The sequence below is a fragment of the Hydra vulgaris genome, chromosome 02 (assembly GCF_038396675.1).
Source record: "Hydra vulgaris chromosome 02, alternate assembly HydraT2T_AEP".
Lineage (NCBI taxonomy): Eukaryota > Metazoa > Cnidaria > Hydrozoa > Anthoathecata > Hydridae > Hydra > Hydra vulgaris.
Genome location: NC_088921.1, coordinates 71,445,179 through 71,471,560, shown reverse-complemented (window position 1 = coordinate 71,471,560; position 26,382 = coordinate 71,445,179). Strand labels below are relative to the sequence as shown.

Sequence of the window (26,382 nt, the reverse complement as noted above, 5' to 3'; positions counted from 1 at the left end):
TAAAAAATAGTAACAACTATCTCAATTTTCCCACCTTACGGGGAAAAACGAGTCAGCAATTTTTATGCAATTAAAATGAAAAATATTGAGACTTAAAACAAATATTTTTGTGATAAAAGATAATAAATATAACTCATAAAAAATATGGTAGCTTTAAACTACTATATTTTGTACTATATATTACTATATTTAAGCTAATTTTAGCTTAAAAAATCAATGTTTTTTTTGCTTTTATTTTATTTTATTTAGGTGCCCCAAGAATTCCTTACAGTCTTCTCACAGAGCACCGCGGATGAGCATTTATTTGGAAACTGGCGCCTCCTCTTTAACCAATATTGCAAAACCTGCCCAGAAGTAGGGTTTGAACCACAGATCCTATGTTTCCGAAGCAAGTGCGCTACCACAGCGCCACGGCTACTCAGTGTTTTTGGCTAACTCATAGTTCAAAACTTAATAATCGCCCGAAAAAGTTACAAACAAATACAAGACATATAATCATGGATCATAAAATGCTCAGATCATGGTTTACGCACAGTTCATATTAAAATTGCTTTTGACTTACCAAAATAATCTTTGCTGTACAATAACTAGGTGTACACTGATAGCTAGATGCCGAGTTATGCGTTCAAACCTGCGTTGATGCCAATAAAAAAGTAGTATTCTATTATGACTTAGAGGAAATGTTTTTGATACTTCTGTATCATGAACAGTGTTCATAATTTTTTCTTAGTCCTAAATGTACAACTCTGTATAAACAAGTTCCAGTTTCTAGTTTGTAAGTTTTTTTAAACCCAGTTAATATCATTTTACAAGTGACGCAACTGGCGTCTATTAATTGCGACCTTAGAATAACATTCGTAATATTTTTTAAGTTTTTATAATTTATCATTTATATTATACATAAAAAATTTATAAATAATAATCAATAGTATTTCACATCACATAACGTGAATCATGAAATGCAACTATATATATATTATAACTGTTTCAAAGTTTTTTTGATGACACTTTTAAATTTATTACTTTCAAAAACTGTTAAATAAGGAAAATTTAAAAGTTATAAAAGCAAAATGAACATGTTGATATGCAGAGATATGATACACTCTTAAAAAAGTTCCGGTAAATTGATAGAAATTTCAGGCTAAATACCTGAACTACTTAGTGCCGTATGGAACCAGACGAACATTCAGGTAAAATACTTGAACCTGAACTGTTTCGGTTCCGGTATTATTCCTGAACCTGAACCATTTCAGTAAAATTGCAAATCGAGATTATAAACTATCTTGGTTTAGGCGTAAATTCGATATTAGTTTTTATTAGGCCTAAAGATATTAAATTTTCAGTAAAATGCCAAATTGTGACTATAAATGAACTCGGTTTAGACGTAACAACGATATTTGATTTTCAGACAATACATTTAAATTTATAATTAATACAAATTTACGCTTAACAATGCAATATAAAAAATAATAATTAAAATATAATTGTTTCAGCATTTAAAATTGATTAAGTTTTTGTCTAAGGTAAAGGGACAAGTCACTGGCTCCTCTTGATAGATGCATTTCATCTTGGTAACCTAACACAGTATGTTGCAAAAATTACAATATGTGGCTACATTGTTCCGCATACTCCATGTTCATTAAAAAATAAAGTTTAATATGTACACAGCATAAGATATACATCTGTTGACAGGAATAGCTCGACACTGTAACAATAAGTAATTGTTCGACACTGCAATGAGTACCCAAAGCTGAGACTAAAGGATGCTTGTGAGTAAGACTTTGAATCACAACTTCCATCGGAGTTGATACCTATTTAGATGTAGTATAGAAATTAAAATAAGTCATTAAAAATGTAAGTTTGATACATAATAAATATAAATATCATCACATACAACTTAGAACTAATACTATATTTACTATATTTAATAACTAAACATACAGTAGAATCCTGTTAACTCGGACACTGGATAAGTCGGACAGATTTTCAATTCCCCTTGAACTCTCTCTCTATATATATATATGTAGAGAGAGTTCAAGAAGAATTGAAAATCTGTATAACTCGTTGCTTAACTCGGACATTCGCAGAATATTTATCTATTCCCCTTCCCTTGAGAGTCCGACTCACAACGGGGCATTTTTCTGTATAGCAATGTTAATAACATGTAAAGTTATTAAATATATATTATTGTGCATATTACTACAAACTTAATATTATACTTAATATGAATAAATTTATATCTATTAGAAATCTATTATTCCAATAGACCGGATAAAATTGAATAAAATGTTCTGCAACTTCAGCAGCTAATGCATAACTTTTATTCTTTGATGGCACTTTAATTATAAAGCGGAGCAATAAGAATGCAAAATTCATTTCAATTCCTGTTTTAAAAAAACAAATAATTTTTGTTAGTGAAATCATTTTATTAATTTATAAATTATTATAATGATTTTACATATCAAATACACCCTACCATATTGTTTTATAACACTGAGATACCTATAAAAGGGTTGTCTTGCATATCAAGCTCAGCAAGAATCTGCTTCACCATCAAATTTGTCTTTTGCCTTGCCCAAGAGATAACTTGTGGCGTTATTTGCTCCCAATGAGCTAAAAAATCATTTGACTCTGGAAAAATGCAACAGAAATCCTTCTGAAACTAAGATAAGAATATAGTATAAGACTGCTAGTAAAATCATTTTCTTTTATTTTACTTCAGCAAAACTAAGAATATTTTAGCAAAACCTATAGGACAAAAAAATATTTAAAAATTACAAGATCATCTTGTAATTTTTATGTATCTTGTAATTCAAAGGATGTATCATTTAATTTTTGTGATAAATAATTTTAAATATATATTGGTGAAAGGTTTTAATGATAATAGGGTGATTTTTATTCTTACGTGTATGGCTAGATCTTTTAGTGGCGGAAATGTTTTGAGTAAATCATCAAATGTTGGCCTACAATTCACGATCCATTTTCGACGAGAGCATGAAGTTTTTTCCAAACAGTCCAATTTTCTTTCATAGCCTAAGTCATCAAATCTCAACTCTCCTATCATACTTAGTTCTTCTTTTGAGAAAGGTGCTATACAAAAAAATATATATTATAACACAATAAATTTAAAAAACTATTTTTCAATATTTATATAGATTTAAAATTTTAATTTTGGCTAGATTTATTAATTTTGATAAATCTAGCCAAATTAATTTTAATACTGAGTATTAGGTAAATGTCTTAATTAAACGAAGAAAGAGTTTATGAAAAATATACTTAATATTAAAATACCGGACGAGTGGAACTCTTCTGCTAAAACAATAACTCTCTTTCGACGAGCTTGTACATCAACACCAACATGTTTACGCATAGTTTTCAGTCTTTTTTTAAGGAGTGACCTTCCATTTCTTATTACCCACTACATACTCTGTATATGGGCTATAATAGTTTTCCTACAAAATTTTTTTGTTTGTAAAATTAGATTTTATTACCTCATAGACAACTCAACTTATAATTGACAAATTAGTAAAATGTCTCTTATAGTCTCACATATCCAAGTTTTCCACCAGAATGTAGCTTTGGAAAGGCAGTGATAATAGCTTTTGCAAGATTAGACTTGGTTTTTGTGGAAGGATACCTAAAACATATATTAAAGAAAATATTTGTATTGCCAAATTTATATTAAGCAAATGTTTGATAAATTTTCATAAATAACTATATAAATAATTTTTATTAAACAAAACTTTTCAGTGTTACGCCAATAGTTCCTTGATATTACAGAAATAAACGAAAACTTACATATTTCCAACTCTATGGACCATTGAGTTAACAACAATGTGGATCATATCTTGACGCCTTTTAATAAGTGCACCCGTAGAATCATATTTTGCCAAAACAAGCCTACCTGTTTAATGTTCATCAAGAAAACTATGTATGTTCTACATAAAAAAAAGATCTTTACTTGTATAAGTTGAAAGTTTAGTTTTTTTTTAATTATAAAAGGAATTTATTGCTGCAAAAAATGTGGGGGAATCCTGGCTTATTACTGTTTCTTTAAAATAATGAACTTAGTATAAACAAAACACTTTATAAGTATATATATATATATATATATATATATATATATATATATATATATATATATATATATATATATATATATATATATATATATATATATATATATATATATATATATATATATATATATATATATATATATATATATATATATATATATATATATATATATATATATATATATATATATATATACATTTATTGTTTTGGACAAGTTATAGTGGGTTATTAATACTTTTACATTTAGTTTAGCAAATTAATTATATTATTTATTGCAACTCAATAATAAGCTTTTCTTTAAATGCTATCTTAAGAATTTACAATTAAGCAAAATATACAAATTATTAAGAAATGAAAAATCATTTTAATACATTACAATGATACAAATAGTGATGTGAAATAATATGCTCGTATATATGTAGGTTTTAAACAACGAACAGCATAAAAAAGGTTTATAATCTGTCACTTGTCTCAAACATATACGCTCTGAACCAAGTGAACAACACTACAATAGAGTTAGATCACAATACATGTGGACATGCCAATTAAGTCCAATATAATAAATTACATTTTGATGAACATATATTTGTTCAATTTTAACAAATGACGGTTCACCTTCATCACTAATAGAGTGAAGTACAGACATCTTAGTTTGGTACTTTTGACCAAAAATGACTACTATTTCAGTCATAAACACATCTATTTTTTCACCAATAAGTGGTAAAATTAATGACTTATGCCTAATATCTGTTGATGAAATAATTGTACCATTTCCAACATCTGAAATCCCTCTTAATGGACATCTAGTCATCCAAACAAAAGCAGGAGAAAGTTGGTGTCTGCTTGCTAGAGAAAACCCTATATATTATTTTTAAAGTTACAAATGATGAGCAAGACGCTTAGAAAAGTTATGTTTTGCTTCAAACCGCATTACCATCATATGTAAAAGTGGTCCGCTATTCTCTATTATAGTACCATAGTGAACCATTCTGTGATGTTAATATAAAAGTCTTTTATCAGGATAACATATTTTAAATAACTCATGATGCTCTGATACAAGATCTTTTAAGTACAAAACATGTGACAATCCAGAGTTTGGTAATAAAATAATTTCTGTCAGCTGCTTTAGCAATTGGTACAAACGTCATTTTAAATTATCTACTTTGTCAATAACATCAGCTAAAATACATGATAAATGTAAAAACAAAATCAGCATCTGAGCTGACCGTTGTCCAAGTAATGAGTTATGACATTTTAAATGTGACTCACTTATAAAACTAGGTTTTGAGTTACTAACCAGACCATAATCCATTGTATTATTACGACAATTAAGCCCATGGAAATTAATAAGCTTCAAGGCATAAATTATGTTGCGCAAAAATAACTTGACTTCAAATGGAATTACACCTTCGAATAAATCATGCATTATATCGGCTGAGTCATTACGAGCAGGATTGTAATAGTTCAAATTTTTTAAAGTTGATGGTCGCTTGATGCCACACTCTTTAGATGAAATGATACCATTTTTAAGCTACTCAATATGTTGCTCATATGATTGTTGTGTCCTCATTGTAAGAAAATACTCACAAAATACTTTTTGCATCTCATCCTGAGTCGCCATACACAAGTCACAAGCAAATAAAGCACTGCTAAAATTTTTCATGTGTCCAAGTATTGCATGCAGCCCTAAATTATCACCAACAATTTGTGTTAAAAAACAACAAATATTTATCTCTTTTCCATCACAAAGCAATGTAAAATTAAAAGACTTATTGTTCAGCAATTTAAAAACTTACACGATGAGGGCATCATGTAAGTCTTTTAATTGCTGAACAATAAATTCCATAACAGGATCAGTGGTGTACTGTTAAATGTCTTCCAAATGTGCTAAGGCCAACAAATGAATATTGCTTAACGCAGAATTTGCAGCTGGTGGAAAGTTTTTTATTGTAAAACAAAATGCACCTAACTTGTGTATTCCAGTTTTAGATCCAAGCGGATTTGTTGTCTCTACCTCATCATATTAATAACATGATATACTATATATCATAAAATTATGATATACACTATAATATAGTCATCATTTTATGATATATCATAATATGATATAGTATGTTATGATATTCTATATCATAATATGATATAGTACATTATAATATAGTAGGATTGCACATCTATTATTTATTTACTTCAATTTTTTCTTTTTTTACAAATTTAAACTTAGTTGAACTGAGTTAGACTTTGTAAATTTTATTGTATGTACATCTTTTATTTATAAAGTTTTTAGATTATACACATCACATACTACATAACTTTTATAATGAACACCATATAGAATGTGACGTGTAAACATCACATTCTATATGGTGTTTATTATAAAAGTTATGTAGTATGTGATGTGTATAATCTATAAACTTTTTTAAATAAAAAGATACACATTATTAATAATATAGATATCGATATAGCATATTGATATGATAAATAATAAAAATATATTTTGACATCTATACATGTGTATACATCTATATATCATACATCCATATATATATATATAACTACATATATATATTTTCTGTAAGTTTTTCATCCATTTTTCCACACTAGTGTGGTTTGGATGGTTCTTCATAATGACATATAAATGCCATTATGAAAGAGTTGAAGCATTGTTTTAAAACCGGATGCCCTTCCTTACATTAACATGAAGCAGTTTGTATTGGATTACATGTTACCAGTAGCCTGCTACTGGTAACCTTACTTGACATAAGGATAATCTGACCTGACGGTACCGGTAAGTCCCTTTTCGATATTATTCTCTTTTGAGCTATTTTGTATATCATATATCATACATATACATACATCCATATATCATACATCCAGATATACCATGATATATCGTAACATGATATAGTATATTATATATACTATGATATACTACATTTTATATACTATGATATTTTATATCATAATATGATATAGTATTATATAATATATTATAATATACTATATCATATTATGATATATGATAACATGATGACTATATTATAGTGTTTATCATATAGACTATATTATAGCGTATATCATAATTTTTTGATATATAGTATATCATGTTATTAATATGATATACTATATCATATACACATTTATATCTATACACTCATATATATACACGTATATAATTCGTATTAATTTATATCTATACACTCATATACATACACGTATATAATTCGAATACGTATACTGTCTTGTAAACAAGAGATGTTTATATACATTGTGTATATATACATGTGTATATTTACATATGTATATATTACATTTACATTCATATATTATATATGTATGTAAATGTAATATATACATATGTAAATATATAGGGTTACCATATGGTAATCATCAAAAAAGAGGGACTTTACTAAGCGCGTTAAATGAATGGGGAGTCCCCATTATTTAGCAAGGTTGTACCAGGAGTGGACTCCTTTTAAGAAAATTAAATGAATAAAAACCCTTTTTTTTTAAAAAAACCCTTAAAAAAATAAAAAAGGCCATTCGTTTTTTAATGCAAATTGCTGAATTTTTAATTAAAATTAATTTAATTAATCGCAAAATGTTTACATTCAATTTTATTATTGTCTTACAATTATTGAGTCTTGATTAAATAAATCTTATAAAATGGTATTTTTTAATATAGAATAAGTTATTCTTTATTGAAATATACCATTTACAATATAATTTACAAAATACATACAAAATATATACATACAAAATAATATACGAAAGATAAAAACTAAATAAATGCAAGCCATGAATTAAATCTTCATTATATAACTTGTTTTTATTGTCATCTTGTAACCATTATTTACTTGTATCTAACTAATCACTTGCATCAGTTATCAATTTCACTGTCATAGACCAACAATTTGTTGAAACAGAGCAAGAACTATAAACAGGGGAAGATGAATCATACCAAATGTATATTTTTGCTGAAACCATCTTTTCCAATAAGTCTTTGCTTGATAACAAATACTTATTGACCTCATAAATTGGAAAATTGGTCACGGCACAATGATTTATTAACATAAAAAAAGATTTTTCTTTTAAAAATAAAATAGAGCCTTAAACTTGATCCCAAATAGGAATACTGTCAAGCTTCATCTAAATGAAAGCTTTCAACTCTTAGTATTAGGACTAATAACAGGTCAAAGGTTATGCAAATTGCGTAATCTTGATTTATTTATTATTGTAAGATGCATTAGATAAATAAGATTAACATAAGGAAGTTTGTTTATCTTCGTGACAAACAAAATTATATAATCCAGCTGGCCAAATTTTGAATTTGGCTTCACAATCATTTCTCCCTTTCTTAAACTAGAAAACATTTTTTTTGGACGACATTATTGATAGTGTCGCAATTCTTTTACTTTTTAAACGACAAATTTAAATTCAAGGAATAATTTCTTGTGTAGTAGAAACTAAAATACTTTATAAACTTAATGTATGGTAAATACAGCAATTTACGGCCATTAACCATTTACTGGCCACTTTTAAAAGCATTTCTCATAATAATCTATGGCACAAGTTGTCCTATATTATTATTTAAACTCAATGACTTCATTAAAACTTTGTAAATATCGCAATTTCAGGAAAGTTCTAGAAGGTTTTAGTCGCTAAAAACAAATCTCAAAAACATAAAAAATGTAACAATTTTACGCTTTGTTTTCTTAAATTCATACTTTATAGTCTTTTTTTTGTGCCTTGCAAGTATTTATGCCAGTCCATTCAGGAAGGAAAAAAAAGATAAATATCTTATGTACACTTTGAAACAAAAGTATTTAGTTGATGTTTCACATATAAGGTTTTAACTGAATTAGATTAATCCTTTTCTAATAAACCATTTACTGGCCGGTTAATTAATCCATTTACTGGCCATGGCCAATAAATGGTATCAAGTATAAAATTTTTTAGTTTCACATTTTTATATAGGATTTTCTCACACTTAGTTATTATTCATGTGTGAGAGTTAAGTTAAGATATTAACAACATCCACATTTTAAAATAAATTCTGATTTTCTGAGTTCACTCAACTTTTAAAGTTACTTTCTGAGTTAATTCTAATTTTAAAGTTACTTTAAAAGTAGAATGCTCAATCATTTTAAAGTTACTTTTAAAATCATTTTAAAGTTAATAATTTTAAAGTTACTTTAAAAGTAGAATGAACTCAGAAAATTTTAGTTAATTATAATTATAGTTAATTATGTTAGGATAACGTTGATTTAATAAAAATACACCATTAAAGTAAATATATGATTTTCCTAAAAGTATTTTATGAATGTATGTTTTTATTTTTAATAGATAATAATATTATATGAATCCATGAAACCAGTTATTTCAACAAGTATAATAAAAAAACGCATGCTGTGGACTGAGAATAATATGAAACTAGCTGTACATGCAGTTGCATCAGGTATTTCTAAACGGAAAGCAAGTTTATCATATAAAGTTCCGCGATCGACTCAGCAAACCATAATCTCTGGAAAGTCCAAAATAGGAACGAAACCAGAGAAAAAATGTTAGGTGACCTTAAGAAAAACTAATTGATTTTGCTGGCAATCGTGCCCGAATGGGAATCGGTTTTGGGAAAAAAACATTTAGGACTTATGCTGCTAAGTTTGCTAAAAACATAACACATGTTTTAAAAATGGTTGACCGAATGAAAAGTGGTGGCAACTACTTAAAAAGAGACACGGTTGTGTTAGCTATCAATACACATGTGTCGTTTAGAAGCTAAAGCTTCTATACGACACATGTGTATTGATAGGATAAAGGTTTCCAAATATTTTACTTCTTTAGAAGTTCTGATACAAAGTAAGAATTTACAGGACAAACCAGTATGTATGTGGAACATGGATGAAACAGGGATGCAACTAGAGCATAAAATATATTCAGAGTCGAACAAGTGGCAACAAGGAGACAATTACTGTTATACGTTGCATAAATGCAGCTGGTCAAGTTATACCACTTCATATAATAGGGAAAGGATAAACTGTACAAACTTTTTAAGGTTTTGATACCGAAAATGATCCAAGAGGAGCATTTTCGGTATCAAAATGGAGTGTGTCTGAAAGAGCTGGACAAAGATGGAGTGTGTCTAAAAAGAGCTGGACAAAACAAGGTATTGCAGAGTTATGGTTTGAGAAAACATTCCTTCCAAATATTGGCTCAGTAAGACCACAGATTTTAATCCTAGATGGATATGACTCACACAATTTTGTTGAAATGATTAAGCTGGCTATCGTAAACCAAATTGAAATTGTTAAGCTTTAATTGCTTCCAGCTCACACCAGCAACTGATTGCAGCCTTGTGACAGAACAGTTTTTAAGTCAATGAATACTGCCTATTCTGAGGAATGCCAAACAATGATAAATGGCTATCCAGGTGTAGTAGTTTCGCATTCTAACTTTTGCGGTTTGTTTTCAAAAGCATGGAAATATGCTATGACTGACACAAATATACGCTCAGGATTTAGAGCTTGTGGAATTTATCCCTTTAATCCAGATGAAATTCCTAAAGAGGCATACATTCCAAACATTTTATATAGTAAAATTTCAGATGCTGTCCCAGGTCAAAATGTATGCAACATTTCAATAATAAACAACCTTTCATTATTGTCTGATCTATCAGAAAACAGCTTTGCAATTAACTTGCTGTCTTCTACCAAACCAGTAGAAGAAAATGAGTTTTTAATTCAAGACAATGTGCAATATTCAAGTATTGTTACAGAACACAGCTATGCAAGAATCAAACCGGTACAAGACAATGAGCTTATTGATTTTTCTGTTCAATACAATATTCTGGGTTTGAATATTGATACTGATATATGTCTTGAAGAAGTAGAAGTAATTGAATCAACATTAGATTCAAACGATAAAAAAAAAGTTTTTTGCAAAACATTAACAGTTCTTCCATTTCCATTTGCTAATTCATCTTGTCTATCAGACAAAGATTCAGATGTTCTTACATATCCTTCTCCACAAATTGAACAAACAAAAAAACACCCAAAAAACTCTAACCCAAAGTTTTTTGTTCTGACCTCAGAGGAGGCTTATAAAGCAAAGCTTGAAGACAGGGCTTCAAAGGTAGGTAGTGAAAATAGAAAAGTTGAAAAACAAAAGATTTTGAAAGAAAAAAAAGAAAAACCTGCAAAAAAGAAACTAGATCATATATCAAACTTGAAGAAATTGACCAAGGTGAATGAAAAAAAATGATATTTTACAAGAAATATTTTTTAGGTATTTTTGTTCATGTTAATTCACCTTAATGAGTGTATAAATAATTTAATTGAACAAGTTATCTTGATTTTATGGTGTGCTTTTTATTTATTTATATATATATATATATATATATATATATATATATATATATATATATATATATATATATATATATATATATATATATATATATATATATATATATATATATATATATATATATAAATATATATATATTTTTTTAATTCTATGATAATAAATCAATTACAATGCCCTATTCAATCAAATACGGCCATGGTCAATCAATGGTTAAGATGGCCAGTATTTGGTAAAATTGTTTACCTTTAATATCTGGGTTATATATAATTTCATATTACTTATAATCACAATAATTTTTACTAAAATGTCAGAGCTTTTAATTCTCTAAAATTTTATATATGGTATGTAACTTATACTTAAGTATTTTTCTGTAACTGATGTTTCTTGTAAAAATGTGGCCAGTAATTGGCGTAAGTACCCTAATTTAACGGTCGCGACTTTCGTTTTCTCAAGTTTGGATGCGCGCACATTTTTCAATATTGTGTAATGAAGAGAAGAGAACACGTGTTGTTTGAGCATTTTCAATAAATTGTTGGAATGACAAAAAAAAATTTACATTTAATAGTTTTTACATTTTAAGTTCTATATATACTCAAAATTTAAGTATTAAAAATGAAATTTTTATAAAAATTAAATAAAAATCTCCAAAAAGAGGAGATTTTACATTTTTTTCTGAAATCCCCCGAGGCTTATTTTTTGCCTTAAAATCCGGAGATCTCCGGGCAAATTCGGAAATATGGGAACCCTAAAAATATACATATATAAATATGTAAATATACTATATACACATCTCTTTTACGTACATTTGCAAAAAATATGAAAAGATAGCTTACTTTTAAGCTTTTCTGTAGCATCTACAGATATTCCTTTTGATAATAAACATTCTGCCAACTGTGACTCTGCCAACGTTTTTATGCTCATTTTTAATAAAAAAATTTTAAAATAAGAGAATGCGAGCACACGCGACCTCTAAAAAGTTTAATGGTGATTGCTGTTGGGCGCAGAAAAATTATTTCGCATTTTCAGGCGATTTACTTGATGTTTCCAGTAAAGCACCTGAACCTGTAGAAAAGTTTCTTTTTTTTCTTATGGCAGATTTTAAGTCAACAAACATGTTTAGAGCTTCTTGACACATAAGACTTGGAAAAAGTAGAGATATAAAGCCTAAGTCCTTTTAGGACTCTGCATCCCTGGATAAGAGGGATTATATAGTAAGCAGGTATATGACATGAGGAAACAATAATAAAAATACTGTAGTATCTGATCAAACTTTGGCAATCAATAATGTTATTTAAATGAAACTTTGACAATGTATATAATTGAAACCTGGTATCAAACAAAATTATTTTTTGTTTAAACCGTTTCTCATAAAAATTCTTGCATTTTTTTAATTTTCAGCTAAACCATACTCATTTTTACTTTGGTTTCATTCAGCTAACTAAGTTAAAAAAAAACAGTTCCTTAGACTTCTTGTCGGCTTCAAAAGTATTACACAATAGCAGTTTATTTATTTTTCCTTACGCTTGAGCATTTTTACCCCTAGTCCCATCATCTTCTATATTCACCAGTTGCCACTAAAGAATGTGATTAGAAAAGAAAGATCTTGGTTAAACTTTAAAATATTTATACACTGATGATAAAAAAAGATAAATAAAAAACAAAAACTGATTTTGTAATGGGCATTGTAATGGATGAGGTTAAAACATCTCCTAAGAAACTTTGACAAGTTTTTTTTTTAAGTTTAGATTAATGTAGTAATTAGTTGAGAAAAAGTTTAGCGCTAGAAAAAGAAATTTTAATTGTATGCCAATTTCAAGTTTAAATTTGCCTACTAAGTGATTTCGTCATTTACTAATGGTATTTGTCATTTGCTAAGTGAATTCGTTGTTTATAGTTCAATATTAAGCATTATTATTTGTAAATTTAAAATAGTTCGCGTTTATTTGCAAACGGTTGCATTTTATAAGCATTTATGGACAACTTAACATGCTTTCAATTTCATGATCCCATAGTATTTTTAAATTGATAGCACTACCATCTTTACTATTGATTGTAGTACCACTTTATGGCATGTTCTGATTATTTTAGTTATTCTACAATAGTTAAAAGGGCAATGTAATTGATCTATAGAATTTTTATATGGTCTTTAAATTGCTTTTTAGCTCTAATAACAAGCTCAGCCTAATAAATGAATAAAAAATAAGCCAAAAAATGAGTTAATAAAAATTTTCTTATAGTTAGCTTTGAGTCAACTACAAAATATTTGTTGTAGATATGTTGCAGATTATTTTAATAGGGTTACCATATGTCCTCCTTTTCCGCAAGAGAGTAATTTAGAGTAGCTGTGGTGCAGTGTCCTAAACAAAGGCCTCCTAATATAAAACAGTGTAAAATAATGTTGGTAGCAACAAAAAAGTCAACACACGATCTTAAATATTGACAACCTCAGACTTAATCCACAACAATTAAACATGGTTTTGGTATAATGGTCTAAAATGACTTATAAGTTCGCACACATGAATCCTTCCTTTCTAATCGTAGTATAAAAGTTGTCCTCAATGGACAGCACTCTTCTTCTTATTCTGTAACTTCAGGGGTTCCTCAAGGTTCTATCCTTGGCCCTATACTCTTTTTAATTTACATTAACGATCTTCCAGATATTCTCACATCTAAGGTAGCATTGTTTGCTGATGATACTACCATTTATTCTTTTCGCGATAAGAAGCCAACAATCTCTTATTGCTTGGAGGGGGCATTTGAGCTTGAAAAGGATCTCACTTCTGCTACAGCATGGGGCTCACAGTGGCTGGTGAACTTAAATATAGATAAAACTCAATTTTTTTCAGCTAATCAATATCGCAATAACTTATATCTTCCTGTATTTATGAGCGGTGATGTACTCGATGAGTCATCTACTCTTCATCTTCTAGGATTAACTCTTACTTCCGATCTTTCTAGGAAACCATATATCAAATCAGTTGCAAAATTAGCATCTGCTAAGATTGCATCTCTTTATCGAGCTCGTCACTTTCTTACTTCGGATTCTATTCTCTATCTCTATAAATCTCAAATCCGGCCTTGTATGGAATACTGTTGCCATATCTGGGGGGGATCTTCTAATGATGCCCTTTCTCTTTTAGACAAGGTGCAAAAACGCATTGTAAACATAGTTGGACCTGCTCTTGCAGCCAACCTCCAACCATTATCACATCGTCGTAATGTTGCTTCTCTTTCACTTTTATACAAATACTATAATGGGCACTGCTCTAAAGAGCTAGCATCTCTTGTGCCATCTACTAAAATTCATTCTCATTTTACTCGTCATTTAATTAAGTTTCATCCTTTTTCTGTGGCTGTTCCTAAGTGCTCCTAACTTTTCGTAGTAGTAGCTTAAATCAATGGCGCACATTTAGAACAATGGCACACTCTTTCATGAAATCTGACATTAGCACTCTTGAAAATTTATGTATATTTAAATTCATTTTCTATTTCTGTTGCATAGAACAAACTGAAGTAGGATTAACAACTGTTAACAATGATTGGCTGAAATGGAGGCCCTTGGCAACTAGTTTGTCTAAGACCCAGACTCTCAATTTTAATAACTATCAAAATAGTTTATCATGAACAATCGTGGTTTCAGTAGTTTATCAAGTTCTTTCAAAACAAAATTTGTTATTATATTTTATTTTAAAATTTTAAATATTATATTTTATTTTTAAATTTTTTACAACTATAACTAAAAAAAATTGGCGGCAAAAAGCTCTAATTTATCTTTGAGTCCATCTTTAATTATGTCAGAAAACGACAGTAATGAGGTATTATTAATGGATCATATAATATTGGCATTTCCAAATAGATTAAAATTTTTGCTTTGGTTTGGCCTTTTAGTTAGAAGTATTTTTTTAATTTCAGAACCGCATTTAAGTACGGTAATCAACTTTTAATATTTCTAGCTATTGCTAAATCATTTTTGTTAGTAGTATTTTAAAAACTATAATAAAACTTTAAATAAATTATGATTATTTTTTTCTAAACTTTCTTAAGTGCACTCTTAGTAATAGAAACACAGTAAGCGAATAGTTTAACTAAGTTCTTTTTTAAAAAAATCGAGTTAGAATTCAATTAGTACAATACAATTTTAAATAGAAAAACTATTTTAAATAGTTTTAATTTTATTGGTTTATTTAAAACTGAATTTTTTTTTAAATATTTTTAACAAAGACTAGATTAGTATAGGCAAGGAGTATTATTTTAGTTTAACCGAGTGGAAAATTTTAAAGATTTTGGGGCCTTTATGACAGGTTTTTTTGGGGGCCTCAAAGCCACCTGCCATGAAGCTGATTTCAAATAACACGAAAGGAAAAGAAATTACATGCCAAGTGTTTTCTCTAAAAACCTAAACAAATCAAATCACTTAGTTTGTTTAGGTTTTGGTTGGTATGTTTTTTACAAAATGAAAAGGTTAAATCTTTCAATTCAACATTTTATAAATAACAATATTTTAAAAATACAACTTGTAATCAATTGCAATTACAAAAATTTAAATTATTAAATTTGTTTAAAACAATTTTACCTTTGATTGTTTATTTATTTGTTATAATATAAAATACTATTTATTATATTTATTTATTACACTATATTTATTGTATTTATTATAGTATGATTAGGTTTAAAATTAAAATATTTTCAAAAGGATGTTTTAAATTATATAGTATATATAATATAAAAACAATATAGATTGATAAGCTTAACGAGACAGAGTGTTTTTAATTTGATATTATTGAACTATAGGTGAGTAATATAATTTGATGTTATTGAACTTTAGGTGAGTAATATAATAAAAAATGATTAAGCAATGAAAAAGTGTATAAATTCTTCAGTCTTAAATTTTTACATGTTCATATATTTTTCTCGATGTTTTACTACATTGCACAATTTCTTCCTCTCATTGTTTATTTTTGTTCGTATAGTTTTATATGAAAATGGAACAAGTTCTTGAAACTTTTCTATATATTTGCGATCTAAATACATAAATCATAATATTTAAAGGATCCCAAACCTCTTAGACATGTTGTGTTTATATTAAAAAGAATGATAAAAAAAATGTTTGGGCTAAATTTTTTTGATTAAAACAAAAGGATCAATGCATACCAAGAAAATCTAGTTTTTTTATTTTAGTTGAAGCTTGCCTTTTCTGTTTTGTTGTAGGCCAAAAAACCAGCATATGCCGCAATCTACAGACTTGATAATTTATTCAAGTGCGTTTTGTTTCTAAGAGTTTCAGTATGTGAAGTCATTGATTTTTTTTGTTTGTGTAAAAGATCGATTATGCGAACAAAAAAAAAAGTTAATGACGCCATGCACTGAAACTCTTAGAAATAAAATGGGCTTGAATAAATTATCATGTCTGTAGATTGCAGCATATATTATGCTGTGTTAAGTTTTTTCTGTACTAAGTATTGTTAAGTTTCAAAATATTTGCAAATCAAAATTACAATACTTAAAAACCACCAATAGCAATAAATCTGAGTAATTAAACTTAAATAATATTGTTTTACCAATGAATTAAATGTAATTTTATTAAAATAAATTTTTATAGTTTCATAAAAATGATTTGAGCTTCGTGGTTTCATGCTTAACAGCGTATAAAGTTAAGGTTGTGCCTTTTATATACTCAATATCTTTATCTTCGATACGAACGTTTTTTTGTTAAAACATATGCATTGAAATCCACAATTATGTTACAAAGAAAGTTATTTTGTATTAAAAAAAACAAATTTTTAAACTAGTTATTTTCAAAGAATTCTTGACATCATGAACCATCATGAATATTATTTGTAAATAATGTTCATATTTTTATATAGTTAAAACTTGAAAACTACTGATATTTATTCATATATAATACAAAAAAACTTGAACTTAGCTAATCCTAATTATTTGGATACAGTTTTAAATGGCATAAACTTAACTGCAAATCATAACCTGTCTAATTTCATAAAGCATCTTCGATGAAGGTATATATGCAAAAACTCTAAAATTTGTTTTGAAAAGAATAATAAACTACTAACTGCTTATATTGATAAAGAATACTCTGCTCTTATCCAACTGTAGTATCTGGTAGACCCCAGGTAAATTTTGATTCTTTAAAGGAGAAAAACAAAGAAAGAAAGATTAGCGCAATTAATTGCATCACATTCATCTTAAGAACTATTGTTTGCATCAGGGTAGTGCTTGCGCCAAGATGGCAAAGAAAAAGAAGCTAAAGCAGTTTTACAATTATCCGATTATATGAGTTGAAAACTATTACTGGCCATTTTTTAACACCTAATTACTTTAAAACTCACCACACTACTTATCTTGGTATTCTGTTAATAGCTATTTCAAGGTCTACAAATTACATTTGCAGATTTTTTTTGCTTTTCTAAAGACATTCTTGCCTTAGCCTGCCTTACAAGAAATATAGTTTCTATTGTTCTCTATTTCTTGGCCTAAAACAACCCAACTGCATGTAATGGTATATTCATTGGTTCCATGGGGGCCTGCAGGATTTTTTGATTTTTCAGATAGGAAACTTTCACACATTGTGCTAACACCAAACTTAAGTATGTTCATACCTATGCCAAATGAGGAAACCTTGCAAAAACTTGGGTTGATGGAGGCCTGGGAACAACAAAAAAAAGCCCAAAAATATTCCTCCCTTGTCCTTCTCTGCCCAAACGTGAGGGTACTAATGTTGTAAATTTTTTAACTTTACTATCTTAAACTTTAAATTTATCGAAAAACTTTTAATTTTGTAGAAAAATATTGTAGGTTAAAAAAGTTATCACCATGCGAATTTTCTAAATCCCTCAAAATGAGGGTGGTGTAAACTTTGCAAGGTCATAACTTTAAAATCTGGTAATAAATTTAAATTTAGTTTAAGATAGTAAAGTGGAAAAATTTACTACATTAGTACCATTACGTTTGGACAGAGGGAACAAGTGTTTTAGAGCTTCAATGTTCCCAAGCCTCCGCCAACCCAAGATTTTCCAATGCTTCCTCATTTGGCATGAGTATGAACATACTGAAGTTTAGAGTTTGCACAATGTGTGAAGTGTCCTATCTGAAACATGAAAAATCATGCGGGCGCCTATGACTGCTTCATATTTAGTAAGTAATGATTTTTTTTTTAAATTTCATTACTTTTTAAAGTAATTTTGTTTTTCTCTTTAAACCATATTCTTCACCTCCTTTGTAAATCTTTAATTTTAAAAAACTCTTCAACTTTTCCTCTGATCATTTAGAATTTTATCTTTAAAAGGGCTTCAATTTTAATTTTTTAATTTTTTAATCCAGCTCTTTAACAATCCAAATATCTTTCAATCTCTTTAACAATCTTAATATACTTTTCAACAACATCTCTTATTTTTATAAACATTTTTTTTCCCGCTCAGAGCAATTTTTTTCTCTGAACCTTTTTTGTGTATAGTTTGTTTTTTATTTTGTAAAACTAAGTAACGCCATCACTAAGAAGATTACCATCCTAGGTTAATAAGCTCCTCTAGCTTATCTCACTAAACTAAGGTTTTTATTTCAAAATATTTCATTATTCAGGTGAGTTGCCTTCACCATTACTAAAGAGCCTCATTTGTCCTAAAATATTTTTCTTTTAAAATCAGTTATAATCATGACATTATATAAGCAGATATCTCCTTTTAGTAAGCATTGTAGTACTCACTAAAAGGAAATCTCTTAAATTTTTTTTTCCACTTTTAAGTGCTTAATAAGTGCTTACAAAAATTTATCCTTAATAAATAATCTTTAATAATAATAAAGATGATGATGATGATGATCATAATATCAATAACAATGATAATAGTAATAGTAGTAATAATAATAATAATAATAATAATAATAATAATAATAATAATAATAATAATAACAATAATGTAATAGAAATAATAAAAATATTCATTAATTCATCTTGATATTGTTTCAATTGTTCTGTATCAATGCATTTGTTTCATACCAAAATGAACCCAACCAAGCATGATTTTGTCTCAATATTAAATTATCAAAAAATATTAAAATAATAAAAAATTTTAAATAACAAAAAATTTTAATATCAAACCTTCCTGCATTTTTGTCTAAGTATTTTTCAAACCATTTAACAAACAAGGTTTCATAATCAACTGCCCAGCAACAATATAGCCTATTTTTTTCTTTACTTTCTCAAACAAAAGTAAAGAATGAGAACTTTACTTTTGATAATTTTATAGTACAAAAGTTTAAATGAAATAATTTTTAATCTCTAAAAAATGCAATTGAAGTTTTCCTAATACTAAGGCCAAATTTTGATTAAATTTTAATTGAATTTGCTCAAAATTGAGAAGAAAAAATTTTTCAGCTTACCAAAATTTGAATTAAATTGCACTAGTTCATATTTAGCATTTTTATCTGAAGTTGTAAATTGAGGACCTAAAATGTTAGTAACATTTATTTAGGTTTAAATAATTTAAGTTTTTAATTTATAAAAATTTAAGTTGGTTGTTGTGACTCCTCAATTCTTTTAAATTAGATAATGTAGCTTTTGATTTACCTTTCTTGTTTTCAGCATCACATTTTAGGTTATCTGACTCATATAACAATTCATCGTTGTTTTCTAAATAAAAAAAATATTAGCTGTTTATTTTTAATTAATTTAAAGTTATTATTTCTGTAAAATTCTTTTCAATTTACTAATATTTTACTTTAATTAATTACCTTAATTAATTTTCACTTATCAATTAGAATAGTATTTGAATTATGAAATAATTAGAACATTTGTTTTATCAGGGGGGAACCTCATGGTTGCCCGGCCGCACGGGATGACCTGTTTACTTAAAGTGCAACTTAGAGTTTTGAATAAAATGTCTTTTTGTAGCCAGGCGGGATGACCAGAAAGTTGTTAGTTACAAATGAGTGTTTATTAATAAAACCAGATTTTAAACTATAAAGTTTTTATTCCTTGTGATTATTTAAAAGAAACCTTTAAAAAAGCATTTAGAGTTCACAATGTTTAAAAATAAACATAACTTATACACTACATGTAAAAATAAATACGCTGCAGTGCATTTTACATAGATCATCCAGGTCATATTTTAAAAATCCAAAAAATTGTTTGGGTAAAATATCCAGAAAATAACTTTACTTTAGACTGAGTTTTATCCAATTTGTTTTTTCAAACTTTTCCTAATTTTTGTATGAGTGATGAGTAAAAAAGCCTTAAAAATGAAAATATTAAACAAATATACACCAAAATTTATGTATATGGTAAACGTTTTGGGTCTCTGGAAAAACTGAAACTTTAGAAAAATATCAGGAATTCCGGAAATATCCGGAAAAAGATAATCCCTGATTATATAATTTTAATAAACGCAATAAAAAGATGCTAACTTGAATTAAGTTAGACATGCACACGATTCAAAATGTTTTAAAGTGCGACTTAAAAATGTTTTAAAGAAGGTTTTTAAAACATTGTTGTTGCATTTTGAAGCACGTTTTTTTTTTAATTCAAAACGCAAATTTATTCTACAAAATATAAATGTTACAGTCGCGTTTAGAATTAGGTTTTTTTCTCAATTCAAAATGAATTTCAAAATTACAGTTTCTTCCAATTTAAAATACTAACATATCATTTTTTTAAACGTATTAGTCACATTTTGAATCACGTGAATGGGCACATGAATTATAATAAATTTAAAACTTTTGTTTTTCATTAGTAAGATTTAAGTATTTATTTAAAATTTGTCAAACAAAATTAACATAATAAAAAGCATTATTAATCATGCATGTGTTAGTTTTTTTTTTTTTAAATAAAGCTTCATAAATTAAATTACATTAAAAGCCTAATGTTTTAAACATTAAACTAGTTCAAATCTTATTGAAAATTGAGAATAATTTTATTCTTTTAATAAAATTATTCTATTTATAGAATTATTTTTTTATGAAACTCTTTCTATTTATAAAATGTTTTAAAGAAAGTTTTATAAAAAAGTTTTATAAAAAGTAAAAAATTATTTTTTAAAAAAGTTTCTTTTCGTTTATGGCTTGTAACTTATTTGCTCCACGCTTTTTTATTCCTCAATATATTTTTTTTTATTAATAATTTTTTTTTAATTAACAGTTTATATTAGTGGTAGAAGTAACAGTTCATATTAGAAGTTTTAGCAGTAAGTCGTATAATTTTTTTTTTCAGTTTTTTCACCAGAGAAAAAATACCCAAAAAATAAAAATATAGAACTACTGATTATCATAGCAGATGGCTCAACTAGGAAAAAGACTGACATTCCACACCAGGTGATATATAAAAATATATAAAAAGATTCTTATATTATGTTTATTACATAAACAGTTCACTTTTTTAAATTATTTTAAGAACTTTTTTTATACTTGACATCACTCTATTTTTGCTAGTTTAAGTCTTGTTGTTACCATAATTTTGTAAAGGTTGTATTCTTTTAAAATAATTTTTATATTAAATTATGTTAATAAGTTACTGTTCTTTTTATAAAATTAACAAAAAATGAATTTGTCAAGTTACTTATTATATTTATATAAAAGCAATGGTAAAACATCTATTGCAAAAAAGTGTGAAATATTTAAATTATTTTCTGAAAAGAACATCAAAATTGACATCACAAATTGTTTAAACAAATGATGCATGTTAATTTTGATTTTAAAATTAAAAGATTAGTTAAATTAATTAAATAAAAATGTGCTAAAATTTTTTTACAATACCATAGTTGTTAATAGGTTGCATATGATCTATTTTAGCAAATTTAGCTGGACTTGCACATTGTTGACCTAAAATATTTTTGAACCTAGTGTAAACATCTTACCTAAAAAAATAAAAAACTAAGGCTGTTATAATAAATGTATAGAGTAAAATTATAATATTGGACTTAATACCTTTATCAAGGCTAGACAACCTTAATCCAGTTTTTGCAAGCGGCATTATTGCAGGTGGTGCTTGGTGTATGTGTTTGTTTATGGCTTCACTATGACCCATATGGTCATAAAACAAGTTTCGTTCACTATCTGTCATAGAAACAGAAGCCATTAAAGTACTGATTCTGTGTCTGTAGTTGCAGTAAGTCTTTTTTTGTTTTCAAGGGGTAGATTTTGAAAAACACTAGTTAGTGCATGCCACCCAGAGCAATGGCTTTCCGAATTTTTTCCACTCACAAAAATGTATGGATTTTCGAGATGTATTTCAAGATTTATTCGAATTTTTATGTCTGATAAAATTCGCATTGCCTCTATTGTGTCTAAATGAATAAAAATTGAAACATCTCTGTTTCCCTTTCCAATTTGATAAGCTATCTTGGTCTTGCTAGTACTGCTATCACAATTGTCCCTTTGTTGATCCAGCCACACCCCTTTTCATCAGCATCCTTCCAATCACTTAGAAGCAATCTTGCAGGCTCACCACCACCTTCTTGCATTAAATATTGTCAACCTTGTAACTGTGCAATTTCTTAACAACACAAAGTAATGCAAATCCCACAAGATAATTTTGTTGTTAACAATTTTTTTAATAGTTTCTATTGTGTAATTTCTAAGAAGTTCTATGTCATTTTCAACTGGCAAGTTAATTGGTTTTTTGAGTTTTCTATTTCTTCTTGAAACTAGATCATTATTTGCATCTGCAAATATGTTGTCCTTTTCTAGTTTAAAAAGTTTTAAGAAATTGCAAATATCATCTGCTACTTTATCGTTCTCTTGGGCTAAAAAATGTCCAACAAGCTTTTCAGCTGCATTTAATATTAAGTAGCATAAAGCATATTTTAGTCCTGATTTTTGTTCTTCATTTTCAGTTAAAGTGTAACTTGAAATAGCTGATGAGAGATGTCTAAAATTTAACCTTAAAAACATGTCTGTTGCATTGTTGTATACAGATTTAATTTCAAATTTTTTAAAGTTTGTATACAAGTGGGCCAATCTCCTCATATCTGCTCTTACTGATCTTCTTACTTCATTTTGTTTATTTTTTTTTTTTTTATTATTATATAGACAGGATCCAATCATTAAAATAGTTTGATCGTTTTTTCGCAATTTTTTCCAATTTCATCATCTCGTAGTTTTTCAATTATGTTTTTTTTTTAAATCTTCACTTAAATCTTTTATACAATTATTACCCATAGATGTAATTGGCAAATGGATTACAGAGGTGCAAGAATTTTCACTGCATTGATTTTGGTGTCTTTTAAAAAATATGTGCAAGCATAAAATCCAAAACATTCTGTGCACATTACAGGTTCAGCGTTTGTTTTAGAAACTCTCTCCCGTAGATAAGTTGGATTTTCTCTGATAGCTGTTTTCGGTTATATTGCATAATACCAGTTTTTCTAAATTGCTGAAAATGTTTTTTCTTCATAATTTTGTTATTTGGTTTTATATTAATAAGTTTTTCATTTTTTTGGCGCTTATTCAAAATGTGTCTGCTTAACTTGGTATGCAGTTCACCACAAAATGGGAAGACTCTTGTTTGGTGGTTTTCTTTGTACCTTTTTAATAAATTATAGTAAGTTATACAAAATGTTTTTAAAAAATCATTTAAAAAAAAATTATATCACATAACTTTTTGAAAAAAATAGTGAAAAAATGGAGTGTACACATCGACTAAGTAAGATTTAGCCTAATTTAGACTAAGTAAGATTTAGCCTGACCAAGCCAAAACCCTCAGTTGATGTATCTACATGTTGATTGTAAAAAAAAAACTATGCCTAAATTAGGCATAGTTTTTTTTTACAATCAACATGTAGGTACATCAACTGAGGGTTTTAGCTTGGTCAGATGCTGTTTTAATTAAAAGAAAGTCTTCTCTTGATTTAAAACTAAAAAAAAAATGTTGTGTCACAATATCGAGAACCCTTCCTCCCTAAAGCATGACATAATATATGGACAACCCCTTTAAAGATTTTACAAAAAGAACTGTTTATATTTCATTAACCTATATAAAACTTAAGTTTAAAAAAAAATTATGAAATAATCAGATCATAAAAAATTATTACCTTTTTCAGTTGTGAATATTTTAATATAGTTTTTTCAACGGGATCAACTTCTAATTCTAAGATGTAATTTTAGTTTAAAAAAATTTATATTTGTTTAGTTGTTTAAACCTTTTATAAATTAGGTTGATTAATAACACTACCTTTATTGTCTAGATTGTTACATATTAAAAGAATATCTTTCTTTACAACTGCATCCATATATTTTTTAGTCTAAACAAAATATAAGCAGTTTACTTTACAAAGGTTAATTTCATATTTATTTTCTTTACTATACCTATTATCATCTTTTTTTCTAATAATAATTTAACCTTATTAACTCCAAGCGATTAAATAAAAAAAAATAGAGCTAACTAAATGCAACCACAAAAATTTAAAGAAAATTGTTAACTTTTGGTTAATGTACATTTTTATTTATTTATCAGAAGCAAATACAGCAGGTTGAAAAATGAACAAGATTGATAATGTAAGTTTATTTCTCCCTGTGTACTCAGTGGTAGTGGGATTACTAATTTCTTTAGTCTTAATTTCTTTAATCTTGTTATCTATTTTATAATTAGATATATGTAATTAAGGTGATAAAACTGTTGTCTTATGTTTTCAGTTATAGAAAGGTTTAATATATCTCTTTCAATATATTTTTCAGTATATTTATATCAGTATATTTTAGAGCTGAATTAAAAGACACCACATCATGTTAATTTAATTTAGTTTAATTAGCTACAAATCTATATATCGCAATAAAATTACAAATGATAAAATAAATTTTTAAAAGTATTTGTTAGTAATATTATTTATAAACAAATTTTTTTTTCAAAGTTAATAAATAATATCTGTAAATGTATTGTTATTTGATTCTTTTGATTTATTTAGTTGTTTGTTTGATTTAAATATATAACTTCATGTTGATTTAGTTTAAAATCAATTTTTATATATTTAACTCAATTTATATAACTTCAAATTTAGACCAGGTTATCAAGATATAGCTTACGCTGGCCCCCATGCCCTCTTTATTGGGTTTACATAACCAAAATTATTATCTACTGCTAAAAAAATACTAAGAACTTATATAATGTCCGTTTAAATTATTGGAGGTTATAAACTTTAGCAAGATTTTTAAACTCCTCTATTAGCTTTTTTAACTAGCTGAAACAACTTTTTTTTATCAATAATGGTTTTTCAAAGCTTTAAATATATTCTAAGAAAATATTTTTATTTTGATTAAAACCCTTGATTTTTTTTTTGTCATTTTTATATTTATAAACTTATTCGTATTTTTATTTATATAATTTTCATGGTTAAAATTTTTATTATCAAGCTATTGTAAATTTAAAATCAATTTATTATGTTTTATGAAAAAAAAAAAAGATTGAAACTGGTAGCTTGCATAAAAACTTACTCTGTAAGTGACTTGTGTTTCATACATTTTTTAACTCTCAAGCATGTTTACTTGGGTTAGCGAAGTTTACTATGACTCAAAATGAGGTTTTGATTTTTCCAAAAACGAAGACCAGATATATTACTGATTTGGGGAGAAATGTAGGAGAGTGCTGCTACATTGGCTAATTTATGGATAATATGCAAGGGAATGCTACTACATCGACTGAGGTTTTGGGTTGGGGCAGGTGTAGATCAATCGATGTAGCAGCACTTCCCTACATTTCTCCAAAAATCAGTAATATATCTGGTCTTCGTTTTTTTGAAAAATCAAAACCTCATTTTGAGTCATAATATCTTTCGCTAACCGTTTACTTGACCCACATAGTATGTGACCGGGACCCCGGCCCCGGCTAAAAACAGAGGTTTTTGCAAACCTGGCTCCGTCTAAACAAACACAATTTACAGGGGTTACTAGCCGGAACTGGATTTTTGTTGCTGTTGTTGTTGTTGTTGCTGTTTTTTTTAT

General features: G+C 27.4%; 1 protein-coding gene across 4 annotated transcripts; it reads right to left on the bottom strand.

Moving 5' to 3' along the window:
• Positions 1 to 1,377: 1,377 nt before the first annotated feature.
• On the bottom strand, positions 1,378 to 26,162 carry LOC136077153 (uncharacterized). Of its 4 annotated transcripts, XM_065791859.1 has the most exons (12): positions 25,876 to 26,162; positions 24,620 to 24,689; positions 24,480 to 24,535; positions 22,375 to 23,972; positions 22,204 to 22,269; positions 20,024 to 20,086; positions 19,837 to 19,902; positions 3,799 to 3,904; positions 3,550 to 3,637; positions 3,292 to 3,452; positions 2,906 to 3,090; positions 1,378 to 2,662 (listed from the first exon to the last, which is right to left on the bottom strand). In XM_065791859.1, the coding sequence occupies exons 4-10, from the start codon at positions 22,523 to 22,525 to the stop codon at positions 3,387 to 3,389; spliced, it is 606 nt and encodes a 201-aa protein (XP_065647931.1). In that variant the 5' UTR covers positions 22,526 to 23,972; positions 24,480 to 24,535; positions 24,620 to 24,689; positions 25,876 to 26,162; the 3' UTR covers positions 1,378 to 2,662; positions 2,906 to 3,090; positions 3,292 to 3,386. The 4 variants fall into 4 exon arrangements, with proteins under 4 accessions (XP_065647931.1, XP_065647933.1, XP_065647930.1 ...); XM_065791861.1 differs by lacking the exon at positions 22,204 to 22,269; XM_065791860.1 differs by lacking the exons at positions 1,378 to 2,662; positions 2,906 to 3,090; positions 3,292 to 3,452 and adding an exon at positions 19,556 to 19,655 and having other exon boundaries at positions 3,549 to 3,637; positions 3,799 to 3,938.
• Positions 26,163 to 26,382: the final 220 nt, after the last annotated feature.